The 20,492-nt window shown below is 36.6% G+C and overlaps 2 protein-coding genes across 6 annotated transcripts; one reads left to right on the top strand and one right to left on the bottom strand.

The window, feature by feature from the left end:
* Positions 1-1,913: 1,913 nt before the first annotated feature.
* LOC126616498 (trifunctional UDP-glucose 4,6-dehydratase/UDP-4-keto-6-deoxy-D-glucose 3,5-epimerase/UDP-4-keto-L-rhamnose-reductase RHM1) lies at positions 1,914-5,290 on the top strand. 2 transcript variants are annotated; one of them, XM_050284575.1, is made up of 3 exons: positions 1,914-2,078; positions 2,869-4,444; positions 4,529-5,290. In XM_050284575.1, exons 2-3 carry the CDS (start codon positions 2,882-2,884, stop codon positions 4,970-4,972), a joined length of 2,007 nt encoding a protein of 668 aa, XP_050140532.1. In that variant the 5' UTR covers positions 1,914-2,078; positions 2,869-2,881; the 3' UTR covers positions 4,973-5,290. The 2 variants fall into 2 exon arrangements, with proteins under 2 accessions (XP_050140532.1, XP_050140531.1); XM_050284574.1 differs by having other exon boundaries at positions 1,916-2,082.
* Positions 5,291-6,320: 1,030 nt separating this feature from the next.
* Positions 6,321-19,682, bottom strand: LOC126616497 (alpha,alpha-trehalose-phosphate synthase [UDP-forming] 1-like). 4 transcript variants are annotated; one of them, XM_050284569.1, is made up of 18 exons: positions 19,447-19,682; positions 13,004-13,430; positions 12,723-12,820; positions 12,216-12,604; positions 11,308-11,422; positions 11,026-11,127; positions 10,604-10,754; positions 10,371-10,459; positions 9,960-10,008; positions 9,682-9,782; positions 9,188-9,375; positions 8,694-8,811; positions 8,009-8,185; positions 7,810-7,932; positions 7,636-7,723; positions 7,359-7,489; positions 7,162-7,260; positions 6,321-7,021 (listed from the first exon to the last, which is right to left on the bottom strand). In XM_050284569.1, the coding sequence occupies exons 2-18, from the start codon at positions 13,359-13,361 to the stop codon at positions 6,608-6,610; spliced, it is 2,790 nt and encodes a 929-aa protein (XP_050140526.1). In that variant the 5' UTR covers positions 13,362-13,430; positions 19,447-19,682; the 3' UTR covers positions 6,321-6,607. The 4 variants fall into 4 exon arrangements, with proteins under 4 accessions (XP_050140526.1, XP_050140530.1, XP_050140528.1 ...); XM_050284573.1 differs by having other exon boundaries at positions 7,359-7,399; XM_050284571.1 differs by lacking the exon at positions 19,447-19,682 and adding an exon at positions 14,055-14,331.
* Positions 19,683-20,492: the final 810 nt, after the last annotated feature.

Genomic DNA, 20,492 nt, shown 5'->3' with positions numbered 1-20,492 from the left:
CTCAACAACACAATGAGTCAATTATATTTAGCATAGACTCATCATTCATAACAGTTAAATTTAAAACTTTATTTTTTAACAAGTAAAAAGAAATACCACAAGACCGCCGTCCTTTACTCGAGTGCTATTATTTACCAGTCCAAATTTTAAGATACCCTCTTTTGCAACATAGACAGGTGAGATCGGATCATCATCAGATATTAAACAATATGGTCAACCTGTTCTTATTTTGTTGGTGATCTTGATCAAGAATGAAAAACAATTCCCCACTCCTCTCCACATCTTCCATCCAGCTATTAGATTATAGTTTTAAAGAAGACAGCAACATGTGCTAGATCCTGGAATTGCCCATAATTTAGGCCGAAAACAATGAATTATGTAAGGGACAAAGAATGATATGCATGTTTTTGCAAGTATAATAAATATAAAAAGCACTTCAACATCTCTTTCAACCTTTCACTTGATCACGTTGCAACATAAGATAATAATTAATGCATGCTTCGGTGATTTGCATTGTATTTTTTTTTCTTAAAAATGATCAGCTGGTGGCTTCATCATGGCAGTCTATTCAATTGGAGGTCAGGAAGATTCCTAGAGACATTTCAACCTTCCTAAACCACCATTGTGTGATTCACTAGAGCCAAGATCGGACCCAAGACATTCTTCAAGTATTTGCATTGTATCTTGATGAAAGCGATTTGTGATGATCTGATTAATTATTTCACATGTATTTTGATGATTAGGGTTTAGGGATTGTTCTTTAATTATATACGGAAGATGAGTAAGAATGTTGAACAAAACACAAAATCAACTGCAAACAAATTGAGGTTAGCAAAGCTTTATATTATATGTCGATTTACAAAATGGAATGGCCTTGTTTTTTACTATTATTTATACACGAGATATTCTACTTTAAATTTATCAACTTTACGCAAAAAAAATAAAATTCAAACATAGATGCAAAATGAATAATTGCTAGCGTACTTAAAGAGCAATCTTCTTTTAACTTCTGCATGACAGAGTCTCCTTGCACTATTAGCCTATTAGGGCAAACCCCATATGGTGGCTAACATCATATTCCTCTTGAGTTCAACACACACACACACACACACACAAACATATATATATATATATATATATATATATATATATATATATATATAAAGAAAAACACACACACACACACACACATATATATATATATATATATATATATATATAAGAAAAACGATGAGGAGAGATAAAATATAAGTCAGAAATTTCAATCATCTTTTTTTTTTCTCCCAAAATTTAATGGAAAACGGAAAAGAAGTAAAAAGGACAATAAAACTTATCATGTAACGATTAAAAAACCTTCAGTTTCAGACAACTGTTTAATACGTGAGCAATTGCGGTTAACATTTTTACCTATATTTGAATTCTAGATTGTTTCAAAATTTTGACAAAATAAAGAAAAACAGCCAACGATGCATATTGAAAAATTTTAAATAACTGAAAATGAAAGAAAAAGAAAAATATTCAACAATAAGCGTCAAAAGTACAAAAAGATCTTAACGTTAAAGGTTATAATTGAAACATTTTCAGTTTCACACAACCAATTGACGCGTTAACGGCTGTTGGTAACATTTTTTACTTACGCTGAATAAATTTGAACTACTGTTATTAATAATGTACGTGTCAAAATCTGATTGGCCTTATTAAGAATTTCACCTGTCAAGACCACAACTTCAACTGATCTTGACCTCATAGAAGATCACAATTTTGACTTGCAAGCCAAAATTTGCGCCCAACCTACCCCTACAAAAGAGGCGGGCCCACAAAACGTGCGCTGCTGTAATTTCCTCAACCAGAAAGGGTATTTTAGTCATTCGGTCTCTTCTGCGGCTCCCCTTAACTGTTTCTAAGATTTACAGAGACTCTGCACCTCCATTCTTTCACAAGTCAATCCGTGGCCATTTTTCGCTCCCTAATTTCTCTGTCTGAGTCTCTCTCTCTCTCTCTCTCTTTTCGTTGGCCTCCTGAGGATTCGTCTCTGAATTTCTCCATCTGGGTTGGTCGATCTTGATCGAGTCAAGTTTGTAAGTAAGCATATCACTCTGTCTTTTGCAATGTTTTGTTACATTTTATGTGGCCAAAGTGTTGGATCATAAAAATAAAAATAAAAAGTACTGGATCATTGCATTAGTTGTGGTAGTTGTGATTTGGGTACTTTTGCATCGTTAGATCTGTGATAAATTTGTAGAGTTTTGAGCGTTGGGTTTGCTATTAAGCTTTGATTTACTAACATGGCATTATCAATGGGGATCAGATTCTGATCTTTTTATGTTTAATCCGAATGGGTTGGATGATTTGATGTTATTGTGTGTTTCTGAATATGCATGATCTGAAAGTTGATGTATTGGGTCTGTTAGATGTGATAGGATTTAGTGAATGTTTTTGTAATGTGTTGTGATCTTGCTTCTGTTTGATATCGATTCGGGTATGTTTACTTGCTTGTAGGGGAAGGAAAAACATAAAAGAAAAGTTAATGCTTAGTATATACTGAGGTGGTGGGAACTTTTTATGATACTGATGACCGATGAGTCATTTCTAAGAAATTGGTTGTATAGGATGTACTTGATTTGGTGATTTTGAGCTTTTAATCAACAAATTAGAAAGTTCATGTGATTTTGGTCGCTCTGTTTTGTTTTAAACTAAGGGGATCCGCCATTTGAATTATCTGTTTCCTATTGTTTGCATTGTCGTGATAGCGTCGTTTTACCTAGGGTTATGGCTTTATCACGACATGGGTTCCCATTGTGGTTATATTTTGGTATGCGTCGTGATAGCTTCGGTTCTCATTGTGGTTTCCTAATGTTTGATCTGTAGAGGTTTCCCCGACATGGGTTCATATACCCCCAAGAACATCCTCATAACTGGGGCTGCTGGCTTTATTGCATCTCATGTTGCCAACCGGCTCATCCGCAGTTACCCTGACTACAACATTGTTGTGCTTGACAAGCTTGACTATTGTTCAAATCTGAAAAACCTCTTTCCCTCGAAGTCATCACCCAATTTCAAGTTTGTTAAGGGGGACATTGGCAGTGCTGACCTTGTCAACTATCTCCTCATCACTGAGTCGATTGATACGATAATGCATTTTGCTGCCCAGACCCATGTCGACAACTCCTTTGGTAACAGCTTTGAGTTCACAAAGAACAACATCTACGGCACCCATGTTCTCCTAGAAGCTTGCAAAGTCACTGGACAAATCAAGAGGTTCATCCATGTCAGCACAGATGAGGTCTATGGTGAGACTGATGAAGATGCTGTTGTGGGAAACCATGAAGCATCTCAACTTCTCCCAACAAATCCATACTCCGCAACAAAAGCGGGAGCAGAAATGCTTGTTATGGCATATGGCAGATCCTATGGATTGCCTGTTATAACGACCCGTGGAAACAATGTCTATGGACCAAATCAATTTCCTGAAAAATTGATTCCAAAGTTTATTCTGTTGGCCATGCAAGGGAAGCCTCTGCCCATTCACGGGGATGGTTCTAACGTGAGAAGCTATCTGTATTGCGAGGATGTTGCTGAGGCTTTTGAGCTCATTCTTCACAAAGGAGAGATTGGACATGTGTACAATATTGGAACAAAGAGGGAAAGGAGAGTTATTGATGTGGCCAAAGATATATGCAGACTTTTCTCAATTGACCCAGAGACAAACATCAAGTTTGTTGAAAACAGACCTTTCAATGATCAGAGGTATTTCCTAGATGATGAGAAGCTGAAGATTTTGGGGTGGTCAGAACGAACTCAGTGGCAAGATGGGTTGAAGAAGACTATAGAATGGTACACTCAGAATCCTGATTGGTGGGGTGATGTATCTGGGGCTCTGCTACCTCATCCTCGAATGCTGATGATGCCTGGTGGGATTGAGAGACAATCGGAAGAGTCTGAAGAGGGTAAATCTGAATCCTTTGTCTCAAGTAATCCCCGAATGTTGGTTCCACCTTCCAAAGCCAGTGGCACTCCTCTTAAACCTCCCTATAAGTTCTTGATCTATGGTAGGACTGGCTGGATTGGGGGTGTACTTGGGAAGCTATGTGAAAAACAAGGGATTCCTTATGAATACGGAAAAGGGCGTCTGGAGGATCGCTCATCACTATTGGCAGATATTCAGAATGTCAAGCCAACCCATGTGTTCAATGCTGCTGGTGTCACTGGTAGACCTAATGTTGATTGGTGCGAATCTCATAAAGCAGAAACAATTCGAGTCAATGTTGCTGGAACCTTGACCTTGGCAGATGTTTGCAGACAGCATGGACTCCTGATGATGAACTTTGCTACTGGGTGTATATTTGAATATGACGCTAAACATCCAGAGGGTTCGGGAATTGGGTTCAAGGAAGAAGACACACCCAATTTCCACGGTTCTTTCTACTCAAAAACCAAGGCCATGGTAAATTTCACTCAGACTTCCTGGTTTTGTTCTCCATTCTTTATTTTTTCTCAAGTCTTATATTTGTTATTTATTTTTAATCAGGTTGAGGAACTCTTGAAAGAATTCGACAATGTCTGCACTCTCAGAGTTCGGATGCCCATCTCATCTGACCTGAACAACCCTCGCAACTTCATCACCAAGATCTCTCGTTATAACAAAGTGGTAAACATTCCTAACAGCATGACCATCCTGGATGAATTACTACCCATTTCTATTGAGATGGCGAAGCGGAACTTGAGGGGCATATGGAACTTCACACACCCTGGCGTCGTGAGCCATAATGAGATCCTGGAGATGTACAAGAAATACATTGACCCGAAGTTTACATGGGCTAACTTCACGCTCGAAGAGCAAGCCAAGGTTATAGTTGCAGCTCGAAGCAACAACGAAATGGATGCGTCCAAGTTGAAGAAAGAGTTCCCCGAGTTGCTACCAATCAAGGAGTCGCTGATAAAGTATGTCTTTGAACCAAACAAGAAGGTGTAAGCAAATTTCAGTTATCGAGCGCAGTACAACCTTCGACATCCACATTAGCAGGCGATATGCTTAGATTACCTCAATTTAGTTTGATCAATATCACTCATTACTCATTCTTACCTTGTCATTGTTTCTTCTATGCCTAGAGGGTGTTTGGTATAATTCAACCGAGTGTGCTTCCTCTGTTTTCGTCGGTGTATCTTACTTTTTTTGGTGTTCCATTTGACAAAAACTTTCGACGGGTTCGGTTTTCCCTATAGATATAATTCTGTAAGCTTTTTTTGACATTCTTTTCAATGAAGATGCGGAGATGTGGTGTTATAATTATCTTGTTACCAGCTTATATATCCACGGAGTCGTTCATTGCTTGAATTCAAGAGCTAAAAGAAATGAAATCCTGAGAGAAATGGTGTAGATTTACAGCGGTTTATTGTTTATCCCATGGGTTTTTACACCATGGTAATTATTCTGTTACACTATTTTTGGATGTGGGAAATAAACTTGGAATTTTGACAAAAATCAGAATTTATAAAATTACATGCACCAATTCCTTTAGATTCATAAACATAGAAATTTAGAATTCCTGGGGAAAAAAAAATTTGGAATTTGGGACTCCCAAGTTAAAATTGTATGTAAATATGTGTCATCTTCCAAATTTCCAGGATTGATGGTTTAAAAATAACAAATCATGTATTCAAATCCTTTTGTTCTTTTAGGTTAACCAAACAATAAAATTCATAAATTCTAAAAAATAAAATTCGGTCATTTTAAATTTTTCATCCAAATAAAGTGTTAGGTTCCAATTGTCACACCAAAAAAAATATATTATATATTGAGTAGTTTAAGAACTTGGGCACTCTCCTCGTACAAGTCGATTTTAAGGGGCAAGTTCCACTCGTGGGTTCTTAACAATTAGTATCGGAGCCAAATTTCATGACTATGCCTAGACTCTGCAGAGTTGAGCCAAATTTAACAATTTTTTATCGGGGAGAGACTTCTGCCCTCAATTTATACACTCCTTAATTTGTACGTTGATTCTCCTTTGATTTCAAAGTAAAGAGTACATAAAGCCGTCTGCAGGTGTGCATGGTTAAAGAGCGGTGTGCTATGTTTTACCCCTCCAAAATATATCTTTACTTTAGTGTATTGTCTTTGAAAGATTTTTTCAGCGTGCCGGGAATACGGCTCGGTACAATAGATGTCATTATACAAGTAATTGGATACTTTTTAAAAAAAAAAAAAAATTCAACCACTTATATTATGATACTTGGTGTACCAAACGTATTTCAGGCACATTGAAAAATTTATCTTTCTTGGTTCTAATTGTTTATTGGATGTAGAGAGAGAATATAAGAAATAAGAAATAAGAAGCTTGCTTACTAAGATATAGCCCCATGTGGGCTCCGCAAAAGTTTGTCGGAGGGCTGCCCACTCGAGAGCTACAAGTCGCCAGCCTTGCTTGCTTACTAGGATATGGCCTCTTGTCGAACAGGGATATAGCCCTAAGTCTTTAATCATCAGTGTGGTTTAGATGGTTTCAGTACCTAAACTAACAATAATCTAATACTTCAGCTGAAGCATTAGAAATATCTACAGTCCAAACAGCTACAAAGTGAAGCTACACTTTCGAGAAATTCGAGAGCATTATATCTCCGAACCGGAAGATGAAACGCTTGCAGAAGAGGCACCCGCCAATTCCTTCAGAAACGAGACAACATCATCCGAGGACTGAAGTAGATACCGAGCATTTGTGCGAGTCCGCCCGACAGCGCAAGAGTAGTAGTTCTCCTTCTTTAGGTCAAGTACGTTCCACGAAACCTTTTCTGGAGATGGCCATCGTGGATTCGTGGTGTTGTGATTTGCATTTTTCTTCTCGTGGTTTGGTAAAGGCGCCCGTTGCGCTTTGCTCTGAGACGATTTTGAGCCGCTTTTGATGGCCGGAGCCTTCAAAGAAGATCGCCTCTCGTTAGGCTTTAGTCCATCAGGTATCTTGGTTCTTGGAAGACTACTCGGATCAGGCGGAAGATCTGGCTCGAAAAAGGTGTACACATCTTCATCCTGTAATGAAAATGAAACAGACGCTTGAATACCACAAGAAGATCATAAATCGATGAAAAAAAGAGGGTTTCGAGTGTTGAACGCTACTCAAATAACTGGGTTGAGAGACGAGAAAACGCATGACTTGCGGAACAAGTTACCTTCCCAAGAAAATGTCCAATACACAGCACATAATCAATGGGGGATGTCATGGATTTACTATGAACTATCTCTCCCAATATACGGTCAATTGCTGCACCCTGAACCGGAACAGAAAATTTTCAGAAACGAAAAACAAACAAATCATCTTTTGTATGAAAAATATACGCAACAGGCAGAAAAGCATCCATAGATTCACCTTTGTCACACCAACTGCTCGAACCTCAACAGACCGGCTACCTTGAACAACATCAACAGAGGCATTAGAAATTGGGCCAGTCCAGAGATGCTGCAGCATATCTCTGGCTTGAAGTCTCCCAAAATCAATATCTACAATTATGATAAGGTGAAAAAGAAACAGATAGGTATGAGAGTAACCAAAAGTTACACATTCAAAAAACCATCTCCAAGTGAAATCGGGTTCAATGAACCCAATTTCTTTTTCTGGTTAGATGGTTGGAAAAAAAAGCTAGTACCTGCATATTTATAATTCCACACAAGGGAAGTTTGACGACGTTCATAATGTGAGCGCGGTGTTCTCTCTTTGAAATACTCAAAAACATGCTGAAACAATAACATCAGCATTGTAAGTATGAAGGAAAGACGATACAAGTAAAAGGAATATAACGGAATTCAAGGCTCAAGAGCACCTCCACACTGTTGACCCATTCCATATTCACATGTTCAGGCATTGTTGTCATCCATTCTCCCTTTGTAAGGCGTAAAAACATCCCGTTTTCAGCTGCCAACCACATGTCAAGCTCCCCAAAGTTCTGTAAAAACACCCTAATTAGAAAAGGGATAAGGTAAGGGTAGTAAAGAATTTAGATGTGGAAATGGATGAATTACATCATCTAAGACATGTCTCTCACTCCCACTGAGGACGACAATAGTTGTTGTTGGATCATTGCAGAGTGCTGACAAGGTTTCTTTCAATTTGGGGTGCAGTTTAAGTTCCATTTCTTTTATTTGATCACCTCGCCTCTCAGGTGTGTCCACTGATTCAGTTAATGTTGCATTGAATCCCTGAGTTCCAATCACCAGAAAGATCAGAAGGATGAAAGAAAACGCCAACCAGATGTAAAACCATAAAACCTCCCTTTAACTACAATGCCTACACAATCTGGAAAAGTTGGATGGCTTAAGAAGAGAATTCAGCTCCTTATGGTCATCGAAGAATCGAAAAAAGAAGTATAACAATCAATGAGATAGCTGACAACTTCATGTTTCATGGTATCGAAATTGGTGTGTCTTGATGTACTATTATCTACTATAAATGTCATACACTTCCACTAAATGACCGAAACCTATTATTTGGGGAATGAGATTTGGTGTGTACATAGAGATTTGGTTACCAATAAGACTATTCTGCAAAACCTAACCATTATGTGCATCAAGCTTCCAATAATTGACCAAGAATACCATGAAAAAATCCATCAAATTTTGAATACCATGCAGATATATGATATGTAAAGAAAGATTCAATAGAGGTACATGGACATTACTTCTTAACTGGGACATTCCGATGACATACCAGTATGATCAATCGATTATTTGCTTGCAAATAACTTTGAATTGCATCCTTGTTTGGAAGTGGCGGTGGCACCTGTCTGGTCCGTAATTGCGCCGCTACAACAGTATCGTTCAGTTCACTGAAAAATAGTAATATGCATGTCAAGTTTCAGTATACAATCCATCTACTACATTTCGAAAGGGTCAAGGTATCAGAAACTGCATATGCAGAAATGTATCCAACGTCCAGTAAAAGAAACATATCCAAATTTTTATGGGTTTTTTCATTGTCCTCAAATGCTTAAACTGATAGGATGTACAACAACAACACCTTTTCCCACTAAGTGGGGTCGAAACTGATAGGATGTAAAGGGAAAAAAATTTAACACTCTCAATGTATGCCACTCCCAATCAGTAGGAACCATGTTAAATTATTTTGGTTTACCATCGTCAGACATAGCAAAGAAATAGTTTTGTGCTTCAAGAATTAAACGCATGACACTCAAGCATGCATACCTTACAAAAGTTTCGGCCCATTCCTGTGCAGTGTGGGCTGTCACGTGTAAAAAATTATGCTTATGTCGCTTCTCTCTTTGTTCGGAGTCCATATTCAATGCTTGAGCAATTGAATTAGCAACTTCTGTGATGTTCCACGGGTTCACTAGAATTGCTCCAGCACCTAAAGACTGTGCGGCACCAGCAAACTACAGAAGGAACAAGAAGTGCCAAAGCAAGAAAAGGCAAAAGGTAAAAAGATTACACTCCAGCTTCCATTCCAGCAAATTTATGACACTAACTTCCACTCGAGTTTACAGTTCTAAGACCAAATATTAGATTGTTTTAAAGATGATTATGTACGGTTTTTGAAATCAGATAAACTTTTCATGCATCGGATCCAATCCATGTAACATGACAGCTATAAAGACAGAAGATATGTTCATCAAATTGGTAGAAATGAGACGTTGAATGAAGATAAAGCATAAGAAAGCATGCAAGTTTCTAGTTATTACCTCACTCAGAATAAGGACCCCTCTCTTTGCATCCTGGCATGCCACAAACTCATAACTGACAAGATTCATTCCGTCCCTCAGGGATGTGACAAGTGCTACATCTGGACAAATTGGAAATGAAAAAAAAAATGAGACAGAAGGAGATATCACTAGCTGAAAATTTATATATACATTTTCTTAGATACTAGCTGAAAAGTTATGTCAAAAAATTATTTGCTCGAAAAAAATTATGGGTAAAAAGAAACAGGGAACCAGAGTCAGAGTATGTAGAATAGTACCAGTTACAGCATATAGTGCACACAATTCATGAAAGTCGAGAGAACAATCCTGCAGACAATGAAAGAATTGTTTAGGAAGTATTACATTCAAATCAAATGTAGTAGATCTTGAAACTTGAAATAGATGAAAAAATAACTACTGCTATTGATCATAATGGCGATTAAACTATTACACTCTATCAAGTAGTGCTAAGCAGGAGAGATAATTCCACGACAGATGAACTAAAAGTTTTTAACTAACTAATGAACCTTGTTTCATAAATCTAGCATTTCAAATTCAAATTATGCCTGCGAATATGCTATCATCAAACAGAAAGTTAACAAAGACCAATAACGTGACATCAACTGAGTGACAAATATGCCCTTTCAATAATATATCATGGAATAGTTACTTAGGAAACAAGGACATACCAGGTGATGTATTGGGACAGCGGTCAAAGTTCCAAATCTGCCATTAATTCTCCCAACAATTTCATGAACCTGGCTTGTAAGTTTTTGATCTGCAGAAATGCAAGATATGTAGTTTATACCTCATAATCAAGATAAAACAAAGAAATGAAACGAGTATATAGATCCTACCCTATTCTACTCACAACTAAGAGTACAAAAACCAATTGACAAAGCATCTTAAGGAGGGGGCATACACTCTGGAACATCTGTTCTTGTTGGCACTGCAATTTGCAGCAAAACCACTTTGTCACGCCAAGTTGGGTTTTCCTCAAGAAACTTTTCAAACGCCAGTAACTTTTGAGGAATTCCTTTAATCATATCAAGGCGATCAACACCTAGCATTACCTGCAATGTTAAAAAACAGTCATATAACTAGAGAAAAAAGAGGTATAAATTTAGAAATGTTATTTGTTTTTCCTCACTGAAGACTCTAAACAAAAAAAAAAAGCTTCTAAGGCTTCTATTCCCAAAATCTTTTTAAAAAATGAACTAATTTATGAAGTCCCTTTGAGTAATGATGCCAAAAAATAAAGAAGGTTAACAGAAATAAATCTCTGTGTTTGAGTTGCATGACTGATCGTTGCTACTCTCACTGAAACAACAAAAGAATATGTACCTTTCTCCCAGCCAACCGTTCCTTCATTTTCTTAATGTGTTCTTGGACTAGAGGAACCTCAAGTCCACGTATGAAGCGGTCTGAATCTATTCCAATAGGAAACTGAAATTAAAGCACACATAACGTAGCAAGTACAGCTAGAATTAGATTCCAATGCATGTATATCAGTCAAAATTTTAAACACTAAACTTTGTATAAAAAGATACTAGAAACCTTCAAAGATAAAGTACCAAAAAAAAAAAAAAAAAAAAAAAAACAGGTAACAATTAAACAGATACAGACCGCAGCCACTCGAGTAAGCCTCCCTTGATCCTCAACTCCTTCAGGTGTACCCTCAAGTCCAAGAATGCGAGTGCAAGCACTAACAAAGTGCCGTGCATAGTCATAAGTGTGAAAACTGAAAAACAAGACAAAAGTCACAAAACTTTATAGTCGTTATGCGTATTACATTTTTGCGCAAGAAATCACTTCACACAACATCTCAAAGTAGCAAACAGAAGCAGTCAACACTATTCCCTTCCTGGTAATTGGATACCATATTATTGCCTCCTCATTTTGCTAATTGAAATTGAATCACGCTTTAATGGTACAGACCCATTAGACATTCTATTATTTTATGGTTATTCTGGATGATTGTAGCATAATTCAGAAGAGGAACGGAGGCAATGTTCAATGCATAAGATCAACAAAAAGACATCAAAACACGTTATTTCTACATAAATGGGGTTTTCTATTTCTGAAATTTCTGAACCATGTGAAAAACAATAAGCTATATCATGCCTCATGCCAGCAAACTAATGCAGTTGAAGATAGATTAAGCATAAAAGAAAAAAAAATATCACGGCTAGACATAAGTATTATGCATCAAGGATGAAAACCAGATAGTGTTAAGAATTTGAGGAATAGAACAAGATGTCATTAGTTTTTGCTGATATTTTTTACGGATGACCTAAATGTCAAGAACAGAGGGTGCTTCTAGCAATTGGTATAGATATTTTAAGGATATGTTTTGGCCTGATATTGCGTGCATATGTCAGCGAAAACATGAAATACTTTCTCAATGGTAGATGCAAAGACAACCAAGCTTGATAGATTCGAAAGATATGCCAAGTCTTGTAACAGCATTTCTCAATTATCCAGCAAGGTAAATCGCAAAGAAAAGTAATTACTGGTGCAGAAGGAATAATTACCCAACTAAATCAGCTGCAAGAACTGCACGTAGCAGTTCTGATCGTGATGGCAATGTCCTATGGATTTCAGAAGAAGGAAAAGGGGTGTGGAGAAACCAACCAACTTTCATTTTACTATCGTAATCCTTCAAGCATTTTGGAAGAAACATAAGATGGTAATCATGGCACCAAACTACGTCACCCTCTTCATAGTGCTCATTAACTACATCAGCAAACATTTGATTTGCCTTCTTATATGCAGCAAACTGTGACTGGAAACTCCGGGTGGTGGCAAGTCGATCTTCTTGTGGAAGTCCAAGGTAATGGAAAAGGGGCCACAAAATATTGTTGCAATAGCCATTGTAATATTGATGAACAATCTCCTCGTCAAGGAAAACTGGAATACATCTCTGCAAGGAACAAAACAACCATTTTAAAATTTCATGAACATTTACACCGAAAGTTGTATACATCATCAATCAGTGAAAATGAGCTGAATCTATGTCTATGAATGACAAAATTTTGAACCTTCTCAGCAAGAGCTCTAGTAAGCGCCTTCTGTCCAATTTCATCCGGCACATTTACCCCGGCCCAACCAATCCACCTTGCCTCAAACTCCTTTACACCTTTGGAAAAAATCATCCAGTACAAATTAGGTTCATCTTTGCAGGAAAAATACCAAATCTTAAAATGAAAAGGATATCAACACAATTGAAAATCTTGTCCCCTGTATTAAAATGATACACACCGGAACAGACACTTCGATAAAGGATTATCAGTATTTAAAGAAGAGTTAAAACACCACATACCCAAAAGTGCACTGACCAGACCCCCTGCACTCATCTCCAGAGACCATGAATCTTCACCTCTCCTAATTGCAGAGACAGGTAACCTGTTCGCCACAACCAACAGTCGTTGTCTGCTAGGCCTCCCGTCTTGCTTTTCGCATCCCTCATTAAGCGCCCTTGCAGCTGCAGCCCCTTCCAAGAATCGTTCAACAAGGGCAGCTTTTGAGTTTTCATCTTCTCTTAACTGCAACTCAGGTTCAAATGTTTCATTCAAGTTCAAGGCCTTGATATTTTTCCTTAGCTCCCTTTCTCTCAAGAGCCGTTCAATTCGAGTTGGTGGGATGTGGGCTGAATTACCGTTGTACTTGTTCCCAGGCATATGCTCTCTCTAGTAATGAACCCTGCCTTCTAACTCTACTAACACAAGCGATCCTCGAACAACTGTGTCCTACATTTCGTTTAAAGCAAACTAAGTCATCAAACACCACCACAGGCCAAACAAAAATCTTCCACATTTTGGATGCCAAGAGCAAAATTCGTAACACACTTGGTCAGAATATCATAAGAACATCTCTACAGCAGTACATGATAATCTTGTCACAGAAACAAAAATGACAAGCAGGTCTACAGAATAATTTAATAAAAATCATCCCAAGAACATGATCCACAGTAAGAAAAATGGGGTCGATCGCTATCTCCTGGTTTTTTAAAGTAGCAATTTAAAAACTCACATTCATAAAATCAACATGAAAAAGGTTAAAAGCATAAGGGCAAAAGAGTGAAAAACAACAGTAACAGGAGATGACAGAGAGAACAAAGCCCACGGCTCAGCTAGTGACGGAGTTCTCTGGTTTTCTCAGCCAAAAATTATGAACATCATTCAAATGAAACAACAGACACCGAAATACGAACATACTGAAACCTTCAGTTTGCTGTAACTGAGAAAGCAATATCATATACTGTTTCTGTTGGAATATTTAATTCTGTCCAAAGAGTTCAGAAGCAGCACAAACAAAACAAGAAGACAAATAAATAAAAAAACCCAATTCTTGAATTCTCTCTAGAAACCCACCTGTGACTTTGAGTTTTAATCAAATATGCCTTTGGAGATAGATGTCAACTAAAACAGAGTCACTGGTTTAGAGAGAGAGAGAGAGAGAGAGAGAGAGATGCTAATCTCCAAAATCTGAAAACGTAGTGAGAGAAAAAACGAAAGGAGCAACAAAATCCTCGTGTGAGCTTTTAAGGTACAGAATCCTTACAGCCATGCAGGAGATATCAATGATTATGTTGTAAACAAAAATATTTATACCCGAAAGGAAAGAAAAAGAGATACTTTGCTTAGTTCAGTGGTTTATACAAATGGCATAAATGCTCTGCTATATTTGCAACTAAATTAATTGAGGGCAGTAATTGTTTCTGTTGTGTAATTTCCATCTTTCTCTGTCAATATCTAATCTACTTGTTATATTTGCACTTTTCTATATATAATCCACTGCTATATGTGTAAGTTTGTAAATATAGAAGTATACAAATATCTACCAAGTTTAATGGAATAAAATCATCAAGATTTACGTTATAGTTAACTCATAATCAAAGATAATCTCAGTTTTTTTTTAATCTTCTAGGTTAGAAGATCCGGTTACAAAACAAAGGATCAGGGCAAAAGGATAGATGAAGATATAGATAGACTTTGACTTAAACTTGAAGTACTTGGAGTTAACGGAAGACTTGACGCAAAACCGCGTTTTAGAAATAAATATAGCTGGCCCTAATTAGTGGAGTAACACTTCGCTGCTGTTGTTGACTGAAATATGAAGACAAATTCTGCCGCTTATGTAAATTCTGCATATTTTTAGTAAAAACATTTATGTGTTAATTGTCCTTTTTCTGTTGGAAGACCTTTGGAAAATTAGTGTACAAATTTAAGTGAACCTATACATATATATACCGGAAAGAAACAACTCTCTTATCTTCTCACTCGATATCTATCTCATCCAGAACAAAAATTTGATAACAATTTCTTGCTAAAGACCAACCAAAAACAACTGGAACTCACTTCATTGTATTTCCTTTTTCTTTTTCATTTTGTTTTTTGTTACATCACTTTCCACTTTTTGCGCATGAAATTTTTTCTTTCGTTTAATTTTATTTTTAACAAGTTAAATTAGCACAACCACACAACACGCATTTTAAAAATTAAAAAAATAAGTTCCATCCAATTTAATCTCAAACAAAAGATGGTACTTAAGATAAAATCAATGTACGATATATTCTCATATTTTTAAATTATATAAATTTAATTCTCCTAAATTTTACTAATTAATTGTACTAAATTTTTTTTTTACTAATTAATTCTCTCGTCCTCATGAAGTTCTAAATTTTTGGGACTTACATTACCTATAGCAAAATAACATAATGGGTTCTTCTCTAACACATGTAAGTTTAGCCAAAAGTCGAACTCAAATAATAATAATAAAGAAATGAAACTGTTAGTTATTAAAAGGAAAAGAGATCGGTAAAAATTGAACATGCACTAAAATACATATGCATGTTTAATTTTCGTCACTGCACTAACATTAACCTTTTAAAATTGTGATAGTTTGTTTAGCTCGTCTCGTCCGAGTCTCAAGGAGCTAAGGAAGTAATCATACATCAAATGATTGTTAACCTACTTTATTAGGAATACAACAACAAAAGTTGACAAGAGTGACAAAGCACATCAATCAAACTATTGCTACTTGATAGCGACTTGACCAACACCCTAGAATACTGGACGATGCACAATGCACATTTGGGCCTTACAAAATGTTAGGGCTGTCGCATGTTGATGCGTAGCTGATTTCTGGCCGATGATCCATGCAAATTAAGCACAACACTAAAATGTCCTTTTAGCGAAATGGCCAATTTTAAAAAATATTGGACCACAGAGTTGAGCTTCAGAAAATGTTAGGAGCAAACACTCGTAGACGCATAGCTGATTTCTAATAGTAATCTACGTGATGTACATCACTAAAAAGTTGCTATAAGGACATAACATGCGTCATAGAATAGTGGACGACTCACGTTTGGGCTTAAAAAAATGTAAGGGCAATTGTGCGTGACTCATGTCCTAGCATACTGAATGACAAGCATTTTGACTTCAAAAAAAAAATATGTTTGGAGCGGTTGTGCCTGGACATGCGACATAATAATTTAATAAAGGAATACAAAATTCTTTCTAAAATATAAGGACCTCCTCCAATATTATTTTGTAGCGATTTTGATCCTATCTATAAATTGACTACGATTTTGGAAGATCACCCACAAGTTTGACGAAAACAAGAATTTTGACTCAAGTGTTAACTGCTAATTGGTGGAATTTCCATCACTACGTATTATGACCCACAAAACATTCCATCGATCTGACATATGGGTAACTCTGGATGCATAATTAAGTTTGAATTTTGAATAAATGGTCAAACAAATTATTCTCCCTACACATGGACAGGCAATTTTTAGTCGGGGAATGATTTCTTCACGTCTCTTTTTCTACTTTTACACATTCGATTTAAAACCGTTCATTTGATTTACTTCATTCAAAGATAAGAAATAAACAAGAGTATGCAGTAGGAGATAAACGCTGAGTTAAAATCATTTTCTACTAAAAAGTTAGTAAAGTAAAGAAGCCAGAACATGCAAACATGTTATTCATTCATTTGATTCTTAGATTATAAAGGCAAAAAGTACAAGGCTGCGCATAAAGTTGAGGGACAGAATTGAGGGCGAAGACTTAAACACTAATTAAGCACACATTTATGTGGAAATTCTTAACAGGGACATCATTTTAATCAACGACATGTCGGACTTTGACTAAATAGGATGAAAATATAAAGCAGCGACAATGCCTAGGACCACAAGTTGTATTTACTAAACCAAATAAAGCTCCAAACACTTTAGTATTCAAGTACAATGATGCATTTTAATTAGGGACTAAGTAAGCACACCCCTAACTGGAGCAGAATTAATGCTAAGTCGAAAAACAAAAGCTACATCAAGACGCCACCTAGGTCAAAAGGAGTAGAGGAAGATCTAGGAAGACTTTGAAAGAGATATTAAGAAAACATATGGAGTACTTGGAGCTAACGGATAACTTGGTGTAAAACCGAGCACGGTGACATTCTACAATTCATACAGCCGACCTCACTAAGGGGTGGTTTGGGAGTGAGGTGCTTAAAAAAAGCACCCATGAAAAAAAGCTGTGAGGGTTTTAGGTGTTTGGTAAACTGAAAAAAAAAAGGGCTTATTTTGGAAGTTGCTGTGAGAATAAGCTGAAATAAAAGGAAAAAGTTGAAGCTGCTATTTACAGCTTTGGAAAACTGGTTTTTTTTTCAAAGCACACGGAGCTACAGTGTTCCACTATCAGACTGCTTTTTTTTCCAAAAGCACTTTTACAAAAATGTTTACCAAACACTCTGCTGATTAATTTCACAGCCGCTTATTCTCACAGCACAGCCGCTTATTCTCATAGCAGTTTTTTTTCAAAGCACAGCAATACCAAACCAACCCTAAATGGATTAAGGCTTGGTTGTTGCTGTAATCGCTTGTATCGTAAAATAAGAACCTCTCTATCGCTGGGAAGCGACCATTGAACCTTAAGCAACCAGAAAAATTTGTACATTTCAACAATGGTTGCAAAAGAGAAAAATTCAGATTTATCCAGCAATCAAAGTGGCATATAAAATTAGGTAAATAAGAACATATAAACAGCAGGCACTGGAAATCTGAGAGAGAAAAAACCGTAACATTCATTGACTAGTTGAAAAAAGGAGAAAGAAAACATTTTGGCTTGGAAAAAAAAATATGCCACTGGACTTTTTCAAGTATCTTCTTCTCGGAGTATCTTTTGAATGATGATAAAGATTTGCTGGTCCTCCCTCTCTGGCTTTTTCTTACCGAAAAACAAAAGAAAAAGGAAAAGGGGGTGACAAAGAACCACAAACATGTGACTAAATGGAAGGAATAGGCCAATGAAGTTTCAAGGAGGTCATATGATGTGCATGCAACGCTCAGTGCGTTGTTTTCTTCCCTGCTACAGCAAGCCAAGTGGAAGAGGGCAAGTTATATGACATCCAGGTATACCATTACATGGCGTCTTGTGTCAATAGAATGAGAACATGCGGACAAAAATTTACACATAAAATAAGGACATGTGGACGCCATCATAATGGTGTACTGTTCCATACAAGTCCTTATCCAAGCGGCGTTGGTATTATTGTTTTCCTGTGCTGTGCTCAAATCAGATAAGGGGAGGTATCCTTTTACTTTCAACGGTGCAAAGCTCGTGAAAAAACTCACCTAGTCAGAGAACTTGCAGCGCAAAATTTAAATTTATCACACATGCAAACCAAACTTTGGCACCCAGATTTCGGTGGGTCCCATTTTGATAAATATCCTGAGCTTTGGACCAAATTAACATCCAATCAAGCTAGCAAACTTCTTTTGGTTTTGGAGACGGTAAAAAAGATTCACATCATGGTGGAATTTTGGCGGAATCTCATCAAGGGCTGTAAAAAAGTTGAAACTCTAACAGACAAACTTTTATGGCCTAGTCAGCTACACAAGTGTGTCTCTCTGTATTCAAGTTCGAATCTCTAGTAGTGTGTAAATTAGTTTACATTATCGACCTTTGCTAGCAGATATTTTCTAGCAGACCGTCATATTAAAACATCGAACGACAGAACACTTAATCAAGAACTTGATTAGTGCTAGAGTGATTATTTGTTATGAACTTAGAAGGCATGACGCCGAAAGAAAATCCAATCTGGTTCTGCATTAAATGGTACTTTTCGACACAAGGCGTAAAAATTGGTTTTTGATAACAGTACTGGAAGAGAATATGAGTGACTAGAAGAGCTAAAAGCTAAAGCAAATGGAGTTAGTAAGAACTCCTGCCATGGTTGAGGTAGACAGATCACTACCAGCTGTTTACTAACTTCCCTAACAGAATTGTAACTGATCTAACTAAGCCTGCAAGTTGTTGCATTTTTGTAACAGAAAATTCTCCCCAAAAATTTTCTCGGCCTTTATCATATTTTCTTTGATTTTCCTACACATTTCCCCCTATCTTTTTGAATGCTTTGCATTTCACAGTCATATCAAGAAAACAAATACAAACACATACATATATATATATATACACACACAACACACACGAATATGTGATGGACTATTTCGGAGGTCTGCAAGATTTATTGGCAAATTAAATGGAATTGCTACTAAAAGCTATTACTTTTCCTAAATTGATTCGCAATAAATTGAAATTAATATAATATTCTGATTTCTTGAAACTTAATTCACACAAGAATCAATACAACTACGACAGAAATTGGATTCGATGAACAATCCGAGATTAAAAGCAATTGCAAACACTGGATCAAGCAAAAAAAAAAGATAATTTGCATTCAGAGAGAGAGAGAGCTAACCGATTCGTTCGAAAATCGACCGGAGCTTCCGATGAACACTGAGAGGTCCTCGTCGTCCGATTGCGAGAGAGAGAGAGAGAGAGAGAGAGATGGAATGTGTTATAGGGTGTGAGAGAGATGGAATGTGTTATGGAGAAGTGAGAGAGGGGAAATGCAGTTGGAGGAAATATCTGGGAAGAAATGCGAGCGACAGAGATGAGAGAGAGTAATTGGGAGACAGTGGTAGCGTCGTCAGAAAGGCTTTTATGGCGGGAGAGAGAGAGAGAGAGAGAGAGAGAGAGAGAGAGAGAGAAAGAGAGAGAGAGAGAGAGAGAGAGGAGGGAGGAGGGGCTACCAATCATTTGGAGGGAATTTGTTCCCCTTTTGTTTGTTTTTGAATTTTTTTTCTTTTTGGATAGAGAGAAGGAAAAAAAAATAATAATGTTAAGAGTACCAAATTTTAAATCAAATTTACAAACTAAATTATATATCACCAATAAAAAAAAACACGTAAGTCAATACTTAAGTAATAATTCAATTATCAATATTCACATTATTTAGGGGGGTGTATTCAATTGGGATTCTAAGGGATTTTAATTCTTTTAATGAATCTAGGGGTATTCAATCAGGATTTTAAGTGATTCTCTGAAATTTTAGGTGTATTCAATTAGAATTTTAAAATAGTTTATTAAAATCCTTAGAAATCCATGTGTATTCAATTAAGATTTTCAAGAAGTTTATAACATTCCAGGTGTATTCAATTAGAAATTTATTTTAAAGAATTTGAGAAAGTTGAGGAATTAGAGGGAATTGGAGAGATTTCGTAGTGTATTTTAAACATCCACAAATCTCACCTCTTCCCATGAGATTTCGAGGGAATTGAATTAAAATTTTATATGGAATCTCTACAAATCAATTAAACTCCATAAAAATCTATGGATTTATAAATCCATTAAAATCTCTCACATTCTCAATTGAATACACCCCCCTTAGTTTAGAAATTTAGGGGGATATATTCAATTGAGATTTTGAGGGATTTTAATTCTTTTAATGAATCTAGGGGTATT

This window comes from Malus sylvestris, chromosome 3, assembly GCF_916048215.2.
Source record: "Malus sylvestris chromosome 3, drMalSylv7.2, whole genome shotgun sequence".
Classification (NCBI taxonomy): domain Eukaryota; kingdom Viridiplantae; phylum Streptophyta; class Magnoliopsida; order Rosales; family Rosaceae; genus Malus; species Malus sylvestris.
The sequence above is the reverse complement of the archived record's forward strand: the minus strand, read 5'-3'. Positions and strand labels throughout refer to the sequence as shown.

Coding starts and splice junctions, on each gene's coding strand:
- LOC126616497 (XM_050284569.1), bottom strand. CDS start 13,361: ATGCCTGGGAACAAGTACAACGGTAATTCAGCCCACATCCCACCAACT. Junction 10,460..10,603: donor AAGAACAGATGTTCCAGAGT/GTATGCCCCCTC, acceptor GCATTTCTGCAG/ATCAAAAACTTACAAGCCAG. Junction 10,009..10,370: donor CTGTCCCAATACATCACCTG/GTATGTCCTTGT, acceptor CATTGTCTGCAG/GATTGTTCTCTCGACTTTCA.
- LOC126616498 (XM_050284575.1), top strand. CDS start 2,882: ATGGGTTCATATACCCCCAAGAACATCCTCATAACTGGGGCTGCTGGC. Junction 4,445..4,528: donor ACTCAAAAACCAAGGCCATG/GTAAATTTCACT, acceptor ATTTTTAATCAG/GTTGAGGAACTCTTGAAAGA.